We start from the raw sequence: 20,501 nt of genomic DNA, 5'->3' as shown, positions 1-20,501 counted from the left end.
ATACACTAGATTGAGATTCAGTTATCATAAGCAAGTACAAGAGCCTCATTTATAGGCTAGGCAGCCTTATCTTCTCAAACACCTAACACACCAACCGCTAGGAGGTGGCATTAATGCCTCACCTAATAGGTACATTCACACTTGACTTCATGTTCTAACAGCCTTCATGGGGGGGTGTTGGAATATGAAGCCAAAGTGAGTCTAAAATGAGTGTTCTAGGTGGTCTAGGTGTGGTTTTATAGTCTAATGAGTCCTAGACATGCCACGTGTCATATTGGGAGATATCCCATAGACATTGTGACTTTCTAGAGTCTAGTGGCACACTATATAGTGTTGTACTTGTCTATTGTCTATCACATCAGTCAACATCAAGCTCTTTTGGTATCATGTGAGTACTTGTCCATTGCTTATATATTCTTTCCATTTCATTTCCATTATGCTTGTTATCTTTCCTTTCCATTCCTAGTGTTAGCTTGCTTCTCTCCCTACCACTATGATCTTTCATTTTCATGTGTGTGGAATTATCCATCTGCCCCATGCATCACCATATAGTTTGATTTATAGTAACCTTATACAGGTTCTCTCGAGGCAATCCTTTTAGGGTTTTTTTAAGTTCCAATACACCAGATAAAATAACATGACTCCCTCTATAACATTTAAACATCAATAGTGTTGGGATACGCCATCAAGATAGAATGATGAAAGAGGCTACACATTCAAACTCTCCTCGTTAAAGAGACATGCATTACGGATGAGCATGGAAACAACATCAACTTACCCTACTCCAAAAGGAGTATCTCTAGCATTTTCAATTGCATGACAACAAGGTCCACTAGCATGCTTTAATAACCCTTCAGGGACCTAGGATGCAAGTGTTGTTGGGCCCATTTTATCTGGTCCTTTCTTTTGTGATTCTCTTATAGACATGGCGTGGCCCTATCAACCACATCTTGGTTTTTTCAAGATTTGCATATCCTTAGGTATTTTTTGTGGTACTTTACCACTTGTTTTTAATGATCAGCAAGATGTATCTTGAGTTCTTGGCTCTTGTTCATTTCTTCCATACTTTATAGAAGTTACTTTCATGGAAAAGTTATTTTAGAGATACTCATGTAGTTTTTGTTAGGAAATGGAGTCAGGTTGAGTAGGTTTTGGTGTGTTCGGAAATGGAGTCAAGTTGAGTCAGTTTTGGTAGTTCTAGTGAGTCCTAGTGTGAGTTTTATAGTGCTAGGTGTCTAGGAGTGCCATGTGTCATATTGGGAGTTATCCCATATACATTCGTTACTTAGTGTGTGTGTGTGCCTATCTTATAAAGGCATTGTACTTGTCACTTGTCAAATCACTCAATTCATTCGTATATGTGTGCCTATCCTATAAAGGCATTGTACTTGTCACTTGTCAAATCACTCAAACTCAAGCTACTTTGGTCTACACGTGAGTACTCCTCATTATGTTTGCTATCTTTCCTTTCCGTTCCTAGTGTTAGCTTGCTTCTCTCCCTACCACTATGTTCCTTCAGTTTTTTCATGTTTTTCATACATGATTGCTAACGAATTTGGGAAAAGGTCCATGCTGCAACACAATTTGTCTTTCTAGTTTTTTTTTTCTTGAAATTTTTCAATAAGATTCTTTGCCCTGGGCAGCCCCCCTAAAATGATTGTATTCGTGTCTTTTGCATGGAATCCTTCATCCTATAGAAGACTCCGAGAGAAATTATGTATCCTAGTTAGGAGTCGGGGCATTTGATATAGTAATGGTCTCCGTGGTTGGTCATAAACTAAGTCAGGGGATAGCTATTGCATGAGGTGCACACAGTGAGACTGCCTCTTTGAAGAATTACAATGGAGTTGGAGATTGGCTACATTTTTACCATGGGTCTCACCACCCTTCACTCTGAGGGGCGGCTTGTTGAGTATTTCGGAGACTTCACTATGAATAGGGTTCTAGCTCTAATGTCAATGTGAATGGGGTTGTGTTTGTCTTGTGTGAGCTTGAAGGGTCACTTGACCTTTGGGAGTAGAATAGATTTGATTTGATTTGTATTACATCAACTAAGATGTTAGTGAGATTCTACTCACTAGCATCACAAGTGTTGTGTGTGCGCATGGGAAAGACAAGGCATTCTCTGCATATAAAACGAGCCTTGTACCTTGCTACCACCATCAATTAGCTTTAGCATTTGCCTCCGCATTGTCCCCATCTCTCTGCCTCTTTCACTCTGTCTCCATGTGACTTTAACATGTACCTTTTAGAATACATTAGATCTGTGGAATTTTGTGGATAACCTTGCTTTAGGGTATTGATCTTTGTGTTTACAGGGAAATGGCCTAGACAGAACTTGGATTTTTTATGGTGGGTACTTTTATACATCAGGAGAGCAGAGTGGATGGTATAAGACAGCTTACATGTATCCCTGCACCATCATTGCATCCCTCTTAATCAGTTGGTTGGCTCTTCTGATAAGGTATGAAATTTGATTAGTGCAATCACATATGAGAGTCCTTATATTCTGATATGTGTGCTTCTTTTTTGCAATACTAATAGTGCATTTTGTTCAAGAAACAAAGATTTAAATTAATGATAAAGAGTGAGTTCCCTTCACAATATCTATACTTTCAAAAGTACGAGAGGTTGAACTACGACAGCAGCAGTTAGCAGCCCTGTAGAGGGAAGAGCAGAAGTGGCCTACGGATGCTTGGATGAGCACCTTGCTGCAGCAAGCACTCAACAAAAGATTCTTTTAGATCAAAGAGCAGATCATGCCTTTTCCTGCATGGGAGTCATTTTACTCAAAAGGGAGGAAGAGTCAATAAACACTTCTTCTCTACTCTTTGCCCAAGACATGGTACATAAAGTGTATCTTAGCTTATTGACTTTGCTGGGGTTTTAGAGTCATATCATGATGCCATCTTATGCATAGCTATTTATTTTTATGCCTCCCTTCTTTCAGCAAATCTAATCTTGACATGTCTACTAGAGCCGCCGATGCTAGACGTAGAGTTTGGCATGGTGTACCATTGGTGAAATGAGATATAGAGTCTCACTTGATGCATCTTTCATCCATTTGGAATTCAAGACTTCACTTCTTGCCCCTCAAAAGGGTTAAATGCTTAGGATTAGATGGGTTGACACCCTCGTTTTTCATTGTTTTTCGGGACATGATTATGGAGTATGTTACCCTCAGCCTTGTATGACATTTTGTACAAATCAAAGATTCAAATGTGCTTTCTTGAGTCTAGGATTGGACCTATTTTTCCTCCCAGTTCTCCTTATTCCACTTTCCATCTATGGTAATAGGCACAATAGGGTGTCTTTCTTGCCTAAACAGGCATTGTTGTGTGCATTCCTACTTTTCCTCCCAGTTCTCTCAATTGCATTTCACCCACTTGCAAGTTTGGTTCTTTTTCACAAATCATCCATGGCAATAGGCAACCCAAGGCATCCCAATGCAAAGTAATGTGTAACTCAGAATGTAGAAGACCGAGACATAGAGGTGAGAGTTGTTTCTCAATGACCTACAACATGCATATCATCTATAGAGTTTTCCAATAGGGTGAATGCAGATGGTCACTGGCAAAACTTGGTTGTGTCGAAAGGAAGTTTGATGCTAATGCAACCAACAAGGAGGAAAAACCATTGCTAAATAATATATTTATGGCCTCTTGGAAAGGCAAGGTCAAAGATTTCAGAACAATAGATGGTAAGAAAGGTATTAAGGAAATACTAGCCGAGCATGTATATATGCACAATGAACTTGTGCTGCATGATTATCCAGATTATCTTTCACGGCACAAGTCCACTTGTGAGTTTTTAACCCTTTTAGTTTCGGAATAGTAGTTTTGAACAGTGCTACTTTCTCTGTAAACTAAAACGTGTTTTGGCTTTCAGATCTATATCCATCATCATATGAATAATGGTAGTCGGTGGAGTGCATTTTGGGATTCTTTGATGTCTTGCATAAGCAATAGGAGAATTAGAATATCAAGGTAGATCTTTAACTCAATTAGCGCAGATAGGTATCTTCTTCTATGACCATTTTTATGAATTGTTGGAAAAAGCAAACAGTCACGGTGTGTTGAGGAAACAAGATCTTCTACCATGGAATATGATAGACTGGCTAGTGCCCCCTAATAGTGTGATAGAGACATACATGGCTAAGATAATTGTAGAAGTCCAACAATCTTTACGTCCAGGCATTGCTACAAGAATTGTAAAAATGAATGTATGCATGTGAGTCACTATTTTGGTTGACCTCTGGTGGAAAAGCAACTGGTGTGTTCTCTTGCACTGGTTGAGATGTAGAGCGGTAGGTGTTCGATGCCTCGATGCCTGTCTAAGAATTCCCCTGTAATGTAATCCTTCCACATCATAAGTGGTTCCAGGAAGGTCTACAATGGATGGGTGATCTACCTCGGATAAGTAAAGGTCAAGTAGAGTAAGGTCAGCCATGTCCTCATCTCCATATCCGGCGTGCACCCTGTGTCTCCCCAAGACATCAAGCTCCTGGTGGTGATCCGCAGCCATGTCTGTGTCAGTGTCTACTAAAGCACCATTACCATTAGTGTCTTCTCCAATACTGCTATTGTCCTTTGTATTCCCATCATTGTACTCCTGTAGTACCATTATTGTACAATCTAGTACCATTGGTGTCCTACGCAATACCATCATTGTATGCAGTATTACCATCATTGTATGCTATAGTACCATAAGCATTCACTTGACCAATGTCATCAATGTCTGCCACCGTATTACCATCAGTGTTCACTGTAGTACCATCATTGTCCTTGATACGATCATTGGTGTCCCCACTGTAGTACTAGCTTTGTTCTCGGTTTGACATGAATAATTCATACCCTCAGCCTCCATTACCATGTCGCCCTGTCTCTAAGGCATATCCCTGCTCTCACCACCACCTTGTCTAGTACCTCTAGTCACCATTCTCTGATACATGTGCGGACTATTGCAGAGACCAAAAGGCATCCGTTCGTAAACTAGTTCAGCGAGACCCTGTGCACATGCAGCCTGGTTTACTTTTGATACCCTACTTGAAGTGCCAAGATTTTCCTCAGAATCTACTTGTTGGCATAGTTCAACCATGTTGATTGCTAAGGAGCCCAGGACTCCCATCCAATCCAAGATGACAGCTTCCTCCTCTTCTTGGTCATCTCGATCCAACAAGTAGGTCAAGCTCTCGAACCCTTCCGATGCCTCTGTACCTTTTGGCATGATGTTCACGGCTGGCCCACTATCTAGAAATCCCTCAGCTCTACCCATTAATATCCATCGTGAGCTTGGTACTTTGTTCACACGTGAGGGTAGCGTAGACAGAGCAGTGATCTGGTGTCCACCCATGTTGAACCGGTATTGTCTCTGGTGTGGGCTCACCCTGAATGAATCCCTTATGTCAACCTCCTGGCATGCGATTGATAAATGCAATGGTCTAATGCTTGATCTAGGGAGACAACAAACAAAGTTGTTTTAGGGTGATGTTGGGCTTGAAATACATAAGATCTTCAAACAAGGAGCAAGGATGGACACTAGTAGTAGCCTTTTGTGACCTCATCCTCCAAGGTTCGGGCCGAGGGTCGAAGCTCACACGAGGGTGAGGATGTACCTCTGAATTGTGAGTCATGGTCTCCTATGGTGTCTCTTCCATCACCCGCTTCCCCTTTTCTTAGGCACTATTAGGTCTTACCCGTATCTCCTTCTCTTTGTTGAGTGTGTTGCTCGGGGAAAAAGTGGATGGACTTGCTTGTGCCTCATTCTCCCTGTGCTGTCCTAGGGTTGTCACTTCGTTGCAGACCTCATTGTTCTGGACTTGCATGAAGGAAATGAGGTGTGCTACCTTCATCCTCAGAACTGGGTTGAAGATCTCTGGTGACACTCTTAACTACCTCCTAGTACCTTAAAGGCAGAGTGATCACCGGAAGATGAGGCACTTCTAGAGCTAGTGGCAAACCTTGATGCCTATGTGTCCTTCGTAATTGTTTCTGATCCACTATTAGGAGAAAGCAAGGGTGGTCTATTCCTCAGCATACTATGTACCTTGAAGGGAGGGAATGACTTTGGTGGGGATACACTTGTGGTACTAGTTGATGAGGCCTCCAGTGTTGACTCTGAGTCATCCTTACATTCGTCACCTGTTGTTTGTGACCTTGTCACCGCTCCCAATAATGCACCGATCAAATGGGGGGTTTTTCCCTCCCCCTCTACTACTACATCAACCATATTGACTTGAGAAGTTGGTTCTACTCTTCCATTGGGACAATCTCTAGTGTAGTGGTCGTTGTGCTGCACTGTGTACAAGAGGGTCCCCTGAACGGTTGTGTACAATCATCTTGGTAGTGGCCGTATTCTCCACATTTGTAACACTTGATGGGTCTTCAAAAGTTGGTACCTTTGCCTGAACCTCCACGTCCACCTCAGTGTCGATCACTTTGATAAGGGGTCCATATCCACCTTCTGACATAGGTGGTTGGTACGGTGCATAGTAAGGTTGAGGATAGAAATATGGGGCCCCAACCGGATTTGGGATAGGAGCTTGGAGCAAAGGGGGATTAGGAAGTAATGGAGGTGGAATGATAGGAGGATAAGGTGGATCAGATGCTTTTCCAAGAGGAGGAGTAGGAGGTACGAGTGCTAGGCTAGGAGTTATTGGTGCGGCTTTATTGACTATAGCAACTAGGAGTTCCCCTGAAGAATACTTTGAGGTACCTACACTCAGAGGAATCATGTCCATGGATCTCACAAAATGTACAAAATGAGGTAGAAGTAGGTACCTTATGCTTAGAGGGACACTCCCATTGACCATGGCTAGAACCCTTGCATTCTGTGTTGAGATATCGAGCTCCACTCGCGATATGCCAGGGTGACCATTGTGTATTTATGTCACCGACTTGTTAGCTGGAGATGCGGTTGGTACACCGCTCACGAATAATAGCTGGATGACAGCTATCCTTATCTACACTAGTTCGTGGCTCAGTTAGTATGCCACCTTAGTTAGTTGAGTTTGGTTTGAGACCCACATATAGGGTTCTTCTATTTCTTTGTACTTGAGTTCTTTTGGCTTACACAACTAAGAAGAGGAAAACTGTTTTCAGCCTCCACCTTTGTGTGTATTCCCCCATTGTGCATGTGAGAAAGCCGCAAGTGAGACTCCTTCCCTCTCTCCCAAGTTCGTGGTGTCCTGGTAAGAGGACCAGTGTTGCTTTCCTATTTCGAGTTTGGGAGCAAATCTCTGCAGGTAGCACAGCCAGAAGTGCAGGAGTACACTGTTTCAGATTGAGTCGCCCTTCGCGGTGTGGCGAGAGCGCAGTATATGCTGCGGGGCCATTTCGGGGCCATTTCTGATTCGAGGCCATTTCGGGGACCGTTTTGGAGATGGAAGTTATCCGCAGGCACTCAGAAAAAGGCCCTGTTTTTGCTGTGCGACCACTGTTCTGCGGGTCGGTGAAAAGTTGCCGCAGAAATTGCATCGTATGCCTTTGTGCAGAGATATTGGGAGTTGCAGATTCATGCTTGTTGCCTGTTGATGCAAAATTGTCACTAGGAAGTGACTGTGTGGTGAAATACCACTTTCGTCAGTTTTGCAGTTCTGCCCGTGTGAGGCAAAAGCTGTGTTTTTTGCAGTGACAGAATATTTTGCAGTGTTTTGCAATGGCATCTGATTCCCTTTCACAGATTGTCACTGAAAAGCTTGACAAGAACAACTTCCAGGCATGGAAGTTTAGAATGACGAATTTCTTGATGGGAAAAGGCTATTGGGAGTTCATTACAGGAAATGAAGAAGAACCTCTTCTTCCTAATGTTCCCAGTCAACAGGAAATGCAGGCATTCAAAGGTTGGCATGAGAGAGCCAGGAAAGTTATGTACTGGCTGTCTATCAGTATTTCGGACTCCATGATTGTGCATATTCAGGATGCAAATACGCCAAAGTAGGCATGGGATACTTTGGCAAAAATGTATAGCACAAATACGCAAGCCAGGAAAATGCAACTCAAACAGGAGTTGCACAATGTGCAGAGAGAAAATTTGAGCATAAATGACTACCACATGAAAGTGAAGAAAATTGCAAATGCACTTGCTTCCATTGGGTCGCCAGTGGATGATGACGATTTGGTTTCTGTGACCTTGAATGGTCTAGGAAAGGACTATGCACAGTTCCGGACATCCATTGCCGTCCGTGAAAAATTTCCTGATTTTGAGGAGCTGATTGCTCTTCTAATTTCTGAAGAGCAGAGAAATGGGGGTGCATCTTCTTCAGCAGGAACTTCAAAAGAAACTGTCTTCTACTCAAATGCTGGCAGAGGTAGAGGCAGAGGTAGAGGACGCCGATGATCTGCAGGCCGTGGTAGAAATCAGAATATGCAGCAAACGCAAGAAAACCAGTCCTATGCAGGAGGACGTGGTAACTCTAGAGGCAGGGGGAGCCAAAGAGGCCGTGGTGGATGGCAGAGAAGCCAAAATGCAAACAGCAATGTTGAATGCTACTATTGTGGCAAAATGGGTCATATGGCTAAGGACTGCTACAAAAAGCAGAATGACATTATGAATGGAAAATTGCAGCAAGGCAATTATGCATCTTCTAGCAGGCAGGGTGATGACAAAAATGAGCATCTATTTATGGTGCAGCATATGACCAATTCTGTGACAAGTGCAGAAGAACAAAATGATGTGTGGTATGTTGACTTAGGTGCGTCAAACCACATGACAAATCATGCAGAATGGATGCAAGATGCAAGGAAAATGGAAAAGCCAGGATTTGTGGAGACTGGTGATGATACTGCACATCCTATTGTGCAGATTGGCAAAATTCCTTTGTCTATGCAGGATGGGAAAAAGAAATACTTGTCTGATGTATTTCATGTCCCGAACATCACCAAGAACCTGGTTTCTGTTGGTCAGATGGTTGAGCAGGGCTTGCAGGTCAGATTTAATCCTCATGGATGCTTTGTTGAGGATATGAAAAATAATGGTCGCTTGATAGCAAAAGGAAAGAAGAAGGGCAGGATGTTTACGTTGGATGCAGACATGCTTGAATTGAGTGCAGCAATGTTTGCACATGGGACCAGTGTAGTTGCAGATATTGATATCTGGCACAAACGCATTGGTCATGTTAATATACACCGACTTAAATCAATGCAAGCCCAAAATATTGTTGCAGGATTGCCAAAATTCAAGGTTGCAGTAATGCACAAGGTTGTGAAGCCTGTCAATTTGGGAAACAGGCAAGGAAACCTTTTCCTAGGCATGTTCAAGAGAGTAAAAAGCCATTGGAATTAATCCACTCTGATGTGTGGACTACAAAAGCTGCATCTATTGGAGGCTGTCACTATTTTGTCACAGTTATTGATGACCTCAGCAGAAAACTGTGGGTGTATTTTATGAAAAAGAAAAGTGAAGTGTTTGGGCACTTCAAAGCTTTCAAAGCTATGGTTGAAAAAGAAACAGGCCTGCAAATAAAATGCCTAAGGTCAGATGGAGGGGGAGAGTACCTCTCAAATGAGTTTGCAAGGTTCTTGCAGGAGCATGGTATAAAGCAGCAATATTCATGCAGTCATACCCCACAGCAAAATGGAATTGCAGAATGAAAAAATAGGCATATTGGAGAGGTATCTCGGGCTATGCTAAATGAAAAAGATCTACCAGATTATTATTGGGCTGAAGCAGTTGCTACAGCAGTCTATATAATGAACAGGACTCCCACTGCAGCAATACATGGCATGACGCCAGAGGAGATGTATACTGGTAGGAAACCATATATTTCTCATTTGAAGATTTTTTGTTGCATTGCCTATGTCCATGTGCCAGATGAGTTGAGGTCCAAGTTGGATCCAAAAGCTGAGAAGTGCATCTTTATTGGTTATTCTCTGCAGCAGAAAGGGTATAGATGCTATAACCCTTCTACACGAAAGTTCACAGTGAGCAGAGATGTTGTTTTTTATGAGATGAGCAGCTGGTATAAACCAGTAAATGTGATGATTGATGTAGATGCACAAAATGGTAATGCTGCACAAAATTCACAGCAGCAATCACAAAATATCAGTGGACCTGCAGTGTCCTCTAGCAGTGGTTCACATACTTCGCCATGGACAGGTAGATTGAGATCAAGAGAATCTCCTCAAAGCAATGCAGATAGTGGTACACAGGTATCACGAAAAGGAAAAGAGAAGGTAGATCAGCCCATGTTTGATGTGAATGCAGGTCACTCTTGTGTGGATGGTGAATCCAGTGGCTCAGAACAGAGCATTGATGATGAGTTGGGTATTCCTTCTGTTGTTACAACCTGGAGTAAGGAAGACTAGGGATGTTTTGAGAGCACCTGGAAGTGAGCCTATTTTGCGCAGGTCTACCAGGGTTAGGTATCCTGTGGATAGGCTGAAATATGATGGATTTACAGCCATTCACTATGCCTATATGGTTAAAGTGATACAGGAACCAGAACCCACTTCTTTTGAGCAAGCCATGGGAAATGAAAAATGGGAGAAAGCCATGGATGAAGAAATGGATGCCTTGGATGCTAATGCTACATGGGAATCGGTGCCTTTGCCTAAAGGCAAGAATGCAATTGGCTGTAAGTGGGTTTATAAGATCAAGCACAATGCAGATGGTTCTGTGAATAGATACAAGGCAAGATTAGTTGTCAAGGGGTATGCACAGACATATGGCATTGATTATGAAGAAACTTTCAGCCCGGTTGCAAAGATGGCAACCGTAAGAGCAGCCATTGCTATGGTTGCATCAAAGGGATGGTCTTTACATCAGATGGATGTAAAGAATGCCTTCTTGCATGGTGATTTGCAAGAAGAGGTCTTTATGGAGCAGCCAGCAGGTTATGTTCATGCTATTCATCCTGAGTTTGTTTGCAGGTTGAAGAAAGCCTTGTATGGCTTGAAGCAAGCACCTAGAGCATGGTCTGACAAGATAGGACAGTATCTTGTCGCTATTGGCTTTCAGATTTCCAAGGCAGATTTCTCACTCTATGTGAGAAAAACAGAGAAAGGGATTATGCTGCTGGTCATTTATGTTGATGATTTGATCATCACAGGTGATAGTGATGAAGATATCCTTCATGTGAAAATGCTATTGAGGCAGAAGTTTGAGATGAAGGATTTGGGAGAGCTGCGTTATTTCTTGGGCATTGAGGTGATTAGATCACCAAGTGGGATACAGCTCTTGCAGAGGCAGTATGGATTGGACATGCTGTCCAAATATGGGATGACAGGCTGTAAGCCTATTTCAGTTCCTTTGGAGCAGAATGTGAAGCTGAGCGCAGATGCAGGTGAGCTTCTGGAGGACCCTACTATGTACAGACGCATAGTAGGAAGTTTGATTTACATGACTATTACCAGGCCAGATTTGAGCTATGCTGTTGGGTTGGTAAGTCAGTTTATGCAGGCTCCAAGGAAACCGCATTTGGATGCGGCTAGACGCATACTCAGGTATGTGAAGTCCACATTGCAGTATGGACTATTTTATGAGGCTAGGGTTCAGATACAGTTGCATGGATACACTGATGCTGATTGGGCTGGTAGTATTTCTGATAGACGATCTACCAGTGGGTATGTGTTCTCTTTTGGGAGTGCTGCAGTCACTTGGAGCAGCAAGAAACAGCCTACAGTTGCCTTGTCGAGCACAGAGGCTGAGTACAGGGGTGCAGCAATGGCTGCATGTAAGGTAGCTTGGTTGCATAAGCTACTCTATGATATGCATCAGTCTACAGATGGGCCAGCTGTCATTTATTGTGACAACATGAGCAGCATACACTTGGCAAAGAACCCAGTCTTTCATGCCAGAACAAAGCACATTGAGGTGCATTATCACTATGTGCGGGAGAAGGTTTTACTAGGTCTTATTGATCTAGTTTATGTCAGCACAGAGGATCAGGTAGCTGACATCTTCACGAAATCATTGGGCACAGAGAAGCTGCGCAAGTTCAGAGACCTGCTTGGTGTGCAGGAATTGGGATTGAGCTCGAGGGGGAGTGTTGAGATATCGAGCTCCACTCGCGATATGCCAGGGTGACCGTTGTGTATTTATGTCACCGACTTGTTAGCTGGAGATGCGGTTGGTACACCGCTCACGAATAACAGCTGGATGACAGCTATCCTTATCTACACTAGTTCGTGGCTCAGTTAGTATGCCACCTTAGTTAGTTGAGTTTGGTTTGAGACCCACATATAGGATTCTTCTATTTCTTTGTACTTGAGTTCTTTTGGCTTACACAACTAAGAAGAGGAAAACTGTTTTCAGCCTCCACCTTTGTGTGTATTCCCCCATTGTGCATGTGAGAAAGCCGCAAGTGAGACTCCTTCCCTCTCTCCCACAATCTTCACATTCTGTGCACCAAAGACCACTTCTAATATGGGCCTCAAAGGATGGCTGGCCATCCACCTTTGTTCTATCCTTCAGACCTTCTTTGGTTTCTTCTAGCTCCTCCTTGAGTTGTTGCCATGCAGATGAGCCCTCCTCTCTGGGGAGCTGGGTGATCAAAGTTGACGATGAGCCAAAACTTAAGTACGACCGTTCCATCTTGACTGCTTCCTTCAGGAAGTCTCATAGTGAGGCATGTTCAGGGAGTTTGTCAACCAGCCTTATAGCAATGGCAGGGTTAATGCTTTCAAAAACCACCCCTTCATGACAGCATCATTAGGTGGCACAGACATCTTCGCCACCAAGACCCTCATCCGAGTACATCTCAGAGATGCTTTCTCCAATGACGACGGAAAGATGTGCAAGAAGGCATGCTCATTCTCCACACCTTTGGCTTTGCATGCCGTGAGAAATTTCCTCACATGAGCTTCCACATCCTCATGGAGGTGACCTTTGAACTTTTGAGTCTTCACATGGACCTTGTTGAGTAACTCAATAAGTCTAGCTTTTTCTCCAAGAATGAGAACCACCATACCGACCCCAGAGGATGAAGTGGGTGCCAAAGCTGAAGGGCCTCTTGATGGAGCAGTACTAAATGTGGGTATCATGGAGACATACGGTGGAGAGGCTGATGAGGCAACACCCCGTGCAGAGGCCACACTGGTGAAGTTACTACTGATGTGTTTGAGTCGGCCTTACCATCTCGATTGGCGATGGCTCAGCCTTCAGCCAATCATTGCCCGCTCCCACTGGCCCACGAAAACCATCACATTCTCGAAAGACGAGCTGCAGCAGCAGCTCAGAAAAGATACAGAGTAGGAGAGCTCAACTTCGCTCTTTGCTTGCATGCATGGGTACCACCCTTCCAGATTATAGGCTAGGGACTAGATGCTTGCCGCTTTACCTGGAGACCTCGCAGGAGGGCACCTCACGGATGTTTGTCTACTTAGTCGAGGTTTCTTTCAGATTGTTTTTTATCCCCCGAATGCAGGAGGTAGAGTGCTTCAGGCCAGTCCTTTGGCACTTAGCTCCAGGAGGATCTTCTTGACACCTTTCCCGTTGGTCTTTGATCCTGTGGAGGATGATGGCCGGACATTTTCACTCTTCCTCAGATTCCCCGGCCTCCCTCACAGGTGTACCATCAACTCTTATCTTCCATTGGACTCGCTTTCGGGATGGTCACCAAGATCCCCCCCCTTCCTGGGATTCCTTCTTTGGCAGCAGAGGCAGTCAGATCAGATGGGGTACCACGTGTTAGGGTCATTATCAGTGACCCTATTATCACTGACCCTAACCTTTCGGATGACCACATCATGCTCCAACACCCAGATGGCTCCTTCTTCAGGCCGAGAGTTGAGATCGCTGGGGGACAGGATTAGTGTAGGATTTGTAGGACCCCTGGGCTTTTTTCCAAAGATTGCCCAAGGAAGGAAAAAAGGAAAAGGCCTAAAAGGTCCACGGGTGTTGTGTCTCTTAGCACCACCTTGGTCGGACCTACTTCACGCTCTACCTCACATCCTACCACTTCTCGTGCTACTGGACCTTCCACCTCTCGCCCAGGACTGTCGGCTATAGTCTCTCAACCTGGACCTTCGACAGCACGCACGGGACCTTCAGCACATCCTGTTCCAGTCATACCCCGTTGGGTGCTAGTCAGAGTTGTTGAGCCAGTTCCACATTTGCAGGCTACTTATGGCACCACGGACCCACATGCATGAATGATGAGATATACATGTTTTAGTTCCTTGTGCGGATGAGGTTGCTCCTATCTCTACAGATGTTCATGTGAAGAAGCTCTCTTCTAGGGAGCAAGCCTTTGCTAAAGCTCGTGTTGTAATCAAGGCGAATGCTGCTATTTTGGCAGAGATCCATCAGCTTCCCTCTTGTTCCTACTTTTATACCTCTTGACAAAGGCAAGGGGATTACTGATTCTACTCCTTCATTTGCAGGGATCCTCCGCACACCTATGCCAGGAGCATCCTTCAGGAATTCCTTTGCAGTTCTGGCAGACATGGTAGAGTTTGATTTAGAAGAGTAGTTTGTACCCTCTATCCTTGGGGAGCACTTCATTCAAAGCACCATGGATAGAGCTTCCCCCTCTACAGGTGTGGGAGTACTTTCTCCAGTTGACTTCCCTTCTCTTGATAGGAGGAACTTTTCCCAGGAGAGGGATATCTTCTCTACCAGATCGGGTAGAGTTTTTCATCCGGCCTCTTCCTCTTGTCAATGAGGATTGTCAGTTGGAACATTCAGGGCCTTGGAGGTTTACCTCACCGCCACCGCCGTAGGCAACTGATTCGTAACCAACTTCATCCAGGTGTGATGTCCTCATGATTTAGGAACACAAACTAGAAGTCAAGGATTGTGCCAAGTCGGGTAAGCTTCTTTCAGTGCATACTTTTTGGTCACCTGCCTTGGGCACCACGAGAGGTACTTATATTTCTGTTTCTTCTTCTATGCTGCCCTTGGTGATTGGACATGGGATCATAGTTCCCTCTAGAGCTTACTGTGTCATTCTTTTGATCAGTGGACATAAGGTTGGTTTCTTAAACCTTATGCCCCCAATTCAAGAGGGGATAGTGTCCTTTTTTGGAAGGAGCTGATTTCTTGGTCAGGCATTGCAAAGTCTTTGATCATTGGGGGTGATTTCAATATTGTTGAAATGCCCACAGACAAAAGAGGTGGTATGGAAGGTGGCTTACATTCCCTAGAGAGAGCAGCCTGGGATGCCTTCCTTTTTCAGTACAGTGGCAGAGATGCTTGGCATGATGATGCTTTTCACACTCAGCCGCATTCACTCTTGTTTTCTTGGTCGAACAGGAGGGACAACGTTTCACATCTTGTTGACTTAGACAGAGTTTTACAGACACACCCAGATACCGTCCTGTAGGTTTACCTATGTTGGTGATTGACTGGAGATATGATAGTCTCACTTGATGCACCATTCACCAACATAGAGTTATCTCTCTGCCCTTCACAAGGGCAAGTGTCCTGGTTCAGATGGCCTTACACCCTCTTTCTTTATTTCGTTTTGGGATCATATTGGGGATCACGTTACCTCAACCCTGCAGGGTGTTAAGGACTCGGGTGAGCTGCCAGAATCACTTAGTGAGGGACTCATTCATCTTATCCTAAAGGGGGTTGCAGGAATTTAGTATTGTAGTGGAGACCATCACTTTGTTGGGCACTTTGTACAAAATCTTAGCGCCTATGTTTGCAACCCTTTCTTCCAAATCTTATACATGATACGAAGACCGGTTTTGTACATGGAACGAGCATCTTCGATAATATTTTCTCATTTTGGGAGGCTTCTGAATGGGCCATACATAATGGCCATAGGCTTGCCATTTAACTCTTGGACTTTGAGAAAGCTTATGATAGAGTAAACTGGGGTTTTCTAGAGGGTACCCTCTCTCGCTTTGGATTCACAAATGCATGGATCAGAGGGGTATCATCTCTCTACATATCAGCCCATAGCCAGATTCTCATTGGTGGAGTCAGGGGAGCCAGGTTCTTATTGGTGGAGTCAGGGGAGACAGATTTCAGATTACCAGATCGTTCTGTCAGGGATGCCCTTTAGCCCCCTTTTGTGGCTTAAGCTATGAGCTACTACGTTAGAGCTCAAGCTGATATTATAGGGCGAGGCAAGAGGATGAGCTTTTGGATAGTGAGTTGGTAGATGATACGGCTGTTTTTTTGGATGCCACACCACATACACTCACCTCTTTCAAAACAGCCTTGGATTTGTTTTGCACTACAGCAGGGGCCCGTATTAATTGAAACAAACCCAATGGCTTTTGGATTAGTGATGAGGACACTCCAGACTGGGGGATTAACATAGGATTCACATGGATTCAGAGGGGTGTTTCCGTCAGGTACTTAGGATGCCAGGTTGGGATGGGCATCTCTCCTGCACAATAGTTTGCTCCCGTGTTGGAGAGCATCAGGAGGAAACTATTTTTTTGGAGTTTCGTCAAACTTGACCTTGCATCCAGAGTAGTGGTTGTTAACTAGGTATTATTGGCTATTGCTTGGAGGTTGTATATCTCAGCTCATGAGACCTATCAGGAACTTTCTTTGGAGTGGGTTAGATGGCACCTCAGATGTTGTTGCCAAGGTGGCTTGGGAGACCCTCATTCTTCCTACTGGGGAAGGAGGTCTCAATATTATTGATCTAAATTTGCAGTGTATGGCCTTGCTTTGCAAATTCGTAGTGAGAGGTTTGATGCCTGGACAGGAGCCTTGGAAGGACTTTTTCCTACGCAACATTCAGTCTTGTACACCTTCTCACGGGGGAGATTGGATGGACAACTCCAGATGGATTTTTACTTCATCTCGTATGTCACAAGGGTGTGATTTCTAGCGCATGCATGTTGGCCTGCATGTGGGTAGGACCCTGGGAAAACAAGGGGTGAGGTCAAGGGTTACTCGATGTGCTAGAACCCCTAGCATTTGTTCCTTGGGGGCAAATGAAAGGTCTAGGGCCAAGAGGGGCCCAAAGTACCTTAGGCTTTTAAGCTGGTCATTGGTGGGCTTTTAAAAATGTCCCACTAGAGGGGGCCTAGGGGCAATTGAAGGCCCTTGGGGGCAACCCAAGGCATGGGCTGCCACGTGGCAAGCCCATGCAACCCCCTTTTGGAAAGGAAGGCCTTGGGCAGAAATTTGGACGGAAAAAAGGAGCGCGGGGCAGAATCACGGAGGGAAGGAGGCGTCACGGACGTTGCGCCTGCACGGAGAGAATGCATACAAACCGTACGACGGTACGGAAGGGGAATCGGTGCATTAAATGGTGCTGGTACGGTGACGTACGGAATCTTGAGAGCTGCTGAGTATGGGCTGTACGGACAGTTCGTACGGTGTTTTGATTGCAAGTTGTACAGGTACGTACAAACCATACGGAAGCATTGATGACAGGCTGTACGGTCAGCTACGACTTGTACGGGATCATTAATTATGGCAATACGTGTACGTACGGACGATCAACGTGGGCTGTACGGTTCTGAACGGCAGCTTGTGCACGAGAAGTACAGGGGTTCAGGCTGCTTAATGGCCATTGATTCCTAAGTGCTGGCTTCGTGGTTGTATGGTCTGTATGACAGCCACTCTTTTGCCCTTTGAATATGGGGTGTGGCTGAGTGCCTGAATGGAGGCACATTTCAGCTTGACAAGGCATGCTCCGGGTCCTAGTGGGTGTGCAATTAGCTCATGGATGAGCTTGGTTGAGCTGTTGGTTGGTGTCTTCATTGTACTTATTCTCTCTAGTGATTACCCGTGAGCATTGGGCTGTGTTTTGGAAGGTCTTGCTTGGCAGGACGGTTTATATTGAATGCTTGTAGAGGTTGTTCATGCTCTTGAGCACCGTGGGCAATTCAATTGTACTTTCACCCATTGTTTGGGTATTCTAGTGAGTCAGTGGACACTTGTGATTGTCTGGGGAGCGTGTGGCCTTGTGTGGGCTGCTAGTAAATGCTCTCGGGTTAAATGCTGGTGTTTGCACTGAGAATGGATGCCTATGGTCACATGGTTGTGATAGCAGAGCCCCGCAGGGCTAATGTGTTGTTAACTAATGCCTCTTGAGTGAGGGAAGAGCATTGAATGCGTGTGAGTTGGTACTCATTGTGTATCCTTTTTGCTGGCTTTGGCAAGTAACATGTTCCATGTGGGAATATGTTTTTTGTTTCTCTAGGAGATGGATCACTTGCAGGTAGTGCTTGCTAGGCAGACGGCACTTTTTTGGTATAGCCTAATTGTTGCTAAGTAGGCAAGGGTCGAAAAATCCATGCTTGGAATGGGAAGTATCCCTGGAACCCCGAGAGGGATGGTACAGGTGTGACTGCCATAGTGTTTGTTGTGTTGTGATGCTAGATCTCTTTTGGGAAACAAGTTATTGTATCAGGATATGTGCGACCCATAGGGTGAGAGACTATTGGTCATGGCAGTCCAAGTCAGTGGAGAAAGCTCTTGTATGCTTTCTTTCCCTACTTTGAGTAGATGGATGACTAATTGGGCACTCGTGACAGCTGTGGGGAATTGAGTGGCTGAGTGGGCTGCTAGTAACAGTTCTGGGCTGTGGGCAAGCTTCTTGGACTAGGGATGGAGACTTACTGCCAGGAGTGGGGTGAGAGCAGTGAACAGTAAAGGCTATGCAGGGTATGTGGATGCCCACTGGGACGTGGAATGCCACAGTTGTAAGAAGGAATGTATTCTTTATGTAGCCTGGATTTCAAGGCCTGTCACTTAATTAAAGAAATACCGAAAGGGGCGCCAAGGTTTGCGGCCAATCTGTGTCTTTGTCTTGGTGCAGGGGCACTCTAGCTTCCAATCTGCTACAAATACTTTTGCTGAATTGTTAATGTAACAGTGTTGACTGGTTACTTTGTTAGTTTTACTGCCCTTTATTGAAGGCCGGTTTCACCATCTTAGGTCTCCCTCTTAGCTTCCTTTCTGAAAGTTTGGGGCAGCTTCAGAGACTCTTTGGAGAGTTACATCCTCCTCTCGCAAAGAAATAGACAGGCAGCCAGTTATGTGGAATGAATCCATATTGGATGAGCATGGCAGATCACTGGGCGTGTCACATTATTTGCAGTGGTCTAGATGGGAGTGGGGACTTGCTTCCACTGTAGGTGTCTAGAAGGCTTTTAGAAGCTTCCAAAAGATCTGAGACTCTTATCAGTTGGCTACCTCAGAGGGAGTGCAGTTAGGATGCAATAGATCGAAGCAGCCATACCAGCAGAGTGGATAGATATAGATGACTTACCAATCAAAGAGCCCACTTGGTTGGGAGCCTTTTCGGGGACGGATGTTCCTTTACAGATCATTGCCTTGCGGGATGCACATGAGGAGACCCTTGAGGCAGACTTCTCAGATCCTCAGATGATATTATTTTGGAGGTTGCCTTCCAGCCTGTTAGGATTGCAAAGTACATGGAGTGGGGCATGGATTCAAAGTGGTATCTTGATCCCGACCCTGTTCTATTGGCACTTGGGTCTTGGAGACTCTGGTTATATGGTGGTTCTTTCATCAAGTTATTGCAGTAGGACCCAGGGGAGTGGGAATGGATTGATGAAGGGCACCAAGAGAAGAGCATCCCTTCTTTCGCTACACAGTTAGAAATGCCAGGAGATTTCAGCTTAGCAGTAGAGGTTGGAGGCCCTCCAGAGCTCTTCATTGGGTAGTTTTCATATTTTTGCAAAGGTGCAGAAAAACTTTTGTTGGAGGCTTTGGAAATCCCTCAGAAATAGAAAGATCACTCTCTTCTTTTGGCTTTCTATTCATGGAGGGATTGCAGTGAACCTGTGGAGATCCAAGTTTGGGGCTGACCCTACTTGTCCTCGATGCCACGCAGTAGTCGAGTCAGTTCAACATTGCCTTTGGGAGTGCAGACAAGCGAGGACGATCTTGAAGCGTGTATCTAGGAATCTTTGCATATTTCATAGCGCACCCTTCTTCATGACTTGGGGATCAGTAGCATGGTTGTCTCTTACTGGACCTCCGGTGTTTTTCGAGGGACAGGATTCAGACTCATCCTTCATTATACGATGACACTCTGTGGAGTCATGCTTGATGGTAATCAAAGATGCTGAATTAATGCAAGATAAACTCACAGAGAGAAGACAAGATAATCTATTACATGAAATGTAAAGAAAGCATCTCATAATGAACCTACAACCTCTCAGATTTCTTTGGTTGCGCATTTCTTTTGGGCTTGTTGCAACCTCACAAAAACTTCTACATCTGTCGGCCACAAAGGCCACAAAAACTTCTACACCTAAGAGCTCTAGAAGACCGCCTCTTCATGTGCTTGCCAACAGCAAGGCTCCAACCATCAATGTTGCCCAACCTCTTGAGTATGCCAGAAGTCGTCTAGCCCCCCTGAATTCTTAGAGGTCGAATCTCATGGAACCGACTTGAAGAGACAAGTGAAGGCGGCTTACTTCATGCATGTTCTACGTAGCTTATGGCATGTCAGCTCGCCACGTGGCCACACAAACTCCACCCTGTAATTATCCACATCCATGAAATCAGCCTTACACTAAGATTGACCACATGAGGATGATCACCAATTCCCAACAATCCCGTCCTCAGCCGAAACGAGGGAGAAAATAACCAGTCATGAAAACATAACTGTC

At 44.7% G+C, this 20,501-nt stretch overlaps 1 protein-coding gene across 1 annotated transcript in view; it reads left to right on the top strand.

Moving 5' to 3' along the window:
* Nucleotides 1-20,501, top strand: part of LOC147897552 (uncharacterized) — a 303,051-nt gene that overhangs the window by 21,622 nt on the left and 260,928 nt on the right. The window contains exon 3 of the mRNA XM_087380043.1: nucleotides 2,319-2,464. Coding sequence (XP_087236169.1) covers nucleotides 2,319-2,464 — 146 coding nt within the window. The remainder of the gene's footprint in view (nucleotides 1-2,318; nucleotides 2,465-20,501) is intronic.

This window comes from Dipteris shenzhenensis, chromosome 10 (genome assembly GCF_047967505.1).
Source record: "Dipteris shenzhenensis isolate YYH24624 ecotype China chromosome 10, Dip_SZ_1.0, whole genome shotgun sequence".
NCBI lineage: Eukaryota > Viridiplantae > Streptophyta > Polypodiopsida > Gleicheniales > Dipteridaceae > Dipteris > Dipteris shenzhenensis.
Note: the sequence above shows the minus strand (reverse complement) of the source record. Positions and strands in the feature narration are given on the sequence as shown.